The 1,520-nt window shown below is 23.0% G+C and overlaps 1 protein-coding gene across 1 annotated transcript in view; it reads left to right on the top strand.

Annotated features, from left to right (window-relative positions):
- Window positions 1-268: 268 nt before the first annotated feature.
- PRSY57_0408000 (hypothetical protein) overlaps window positions 269-1,520 on the top strand; it is a gene marked incomplete at both ends in the record, with an annotated part of 1,828 nt that continues 576 nt past the window's right edge. Inside the window, 2 exons of the mRNA XM_012905942.1 lie at window positions 269-320; window positions 541-1,405. Coding sequence (XP_012761396.1) covers window positions 269-320; window positions 541-1,405 — 917 coding nt within the window. The remainder of the gene's footprint in view (window positions 321-540; window positions 1,406-1,520) is intronic.

Below are 1,520 nucleotides of genomic sequence, written 5' to 3' on the forward strand. Positions count from 1 at the left end.
TTATATTTGAAATATGTATATATTATATATATATATATATATATATATATATATGTATATATTTTTAGTGTTGAGCAAATAAAATAAATAAATATATATATATATATATATATATATTTTTATGTGTATATATTTGTAGGACCAAATTACACATAGATAATATATGTGTATTGGTTCTCCTTTTTTTTTTTTTTTTTTTTTTTTTTTAATGTTTTTATATATATATGTAATAAATATAATTTTATTTTTATTCATATAGAACATAAATATGGTAAACATAAATTGGCCAGGGCTTCTTAAGTGGTCTACGAAATATGCAGGTAATTTTTATTATATAGACATTTAAAATTATGTGAACATGTTTTGAAAAAATTATATAATCTATATATAAAGAAGGATATGTTTTTAAAAATATGATAATCGTACATTCGTACTGTATATATATATATATATATATATATATATATATATATATATGTAGGTATATATTTCTTATTTTATACATTTCTTTTTTTGATTTAACATTGTTATGCATCATAGACGGGACTATTGATACAAATAAACGTTTAAGCAAAGAAGACATTGAATTTTTACAAGGGGCTATAAAAGATGCCTTAAGTCAAGTAGAAGATCCATATGAAGCTATAAATGAAGCCGTTCGTAACTTCGAAAATAAAGATGAAGGAATAATTTTAGCATCAGCTAAAATTGTTGAAAGATTAGTAGATGAATATCCTGAGGTCGCTCGTAATTTAGATAAAATTAAAGCTATAGACCCACTATTAAAATTATTAGATAATTCTAATAATCACATTTTAGAATCAGTTCTTCAGATTTTATCCTTAGCCTTATCAAATAATCCAGAATTACAAGATTCTGTTTTTAAAAAGAATGCTTTAAAAACGTTATTAATAAAATTACAAGAATCACAAAAGACTATTATTGATAAAAAATTAATCACTGCTATATCAGCTTTAATACGACATCATGACCAAGGAGAAAATAAATTTATAGATTATGGAGGTGTAGGTTTTTTAGTATATGGAATGCAAACAAATATTTTTAAGTACCAAGAAAAGTCTGCTCTCCTTTTAAAACATTTAATTCACCAAAATAAAATTACATTTGATATTTTTATAAAAAATGATATTATGAAAGGACTTGTTGCTCTTGTTAATAATAAAAATATTGATGAAACGGGTATACAATATGGAGAAACAACAGCAGAACTTTTTCTGGCCTTAATTCAAAACCATAGACACAAGTTAGCTAAATCAGGATATTTACACACCATAAAAAAATTGATAGAAGATAGGTTAAGCTATTTGCGTATAGTACAAGATAGTGCATCGTATGATGTATCTCAAGAAATAGAATTATTCACTGATTGTCTAAAGTTAACCAAGTAAGAAAATATAAATTCTGAAAGGTTTTTATGGAACCGTATTTTAGTGTGTATATATTTGCATTTTTATTTGATCTCCACCATGATAGAAAAAAAAAAAAAAAAAATAAAAAAA

This window comes from Plasmodium reichenowi, chromosome 4 (assembly GCF_001601855.1).
Source record: "Plasmodium reichenowi strain SY57 chromosome 4, whole genome shotgun sequence".
NCBI lineage: Eukaryota > Apicomplexa > Aconoidasida > Haemosporida > Plasmodiidae > Plasmodium > Plasmodium reichenowi.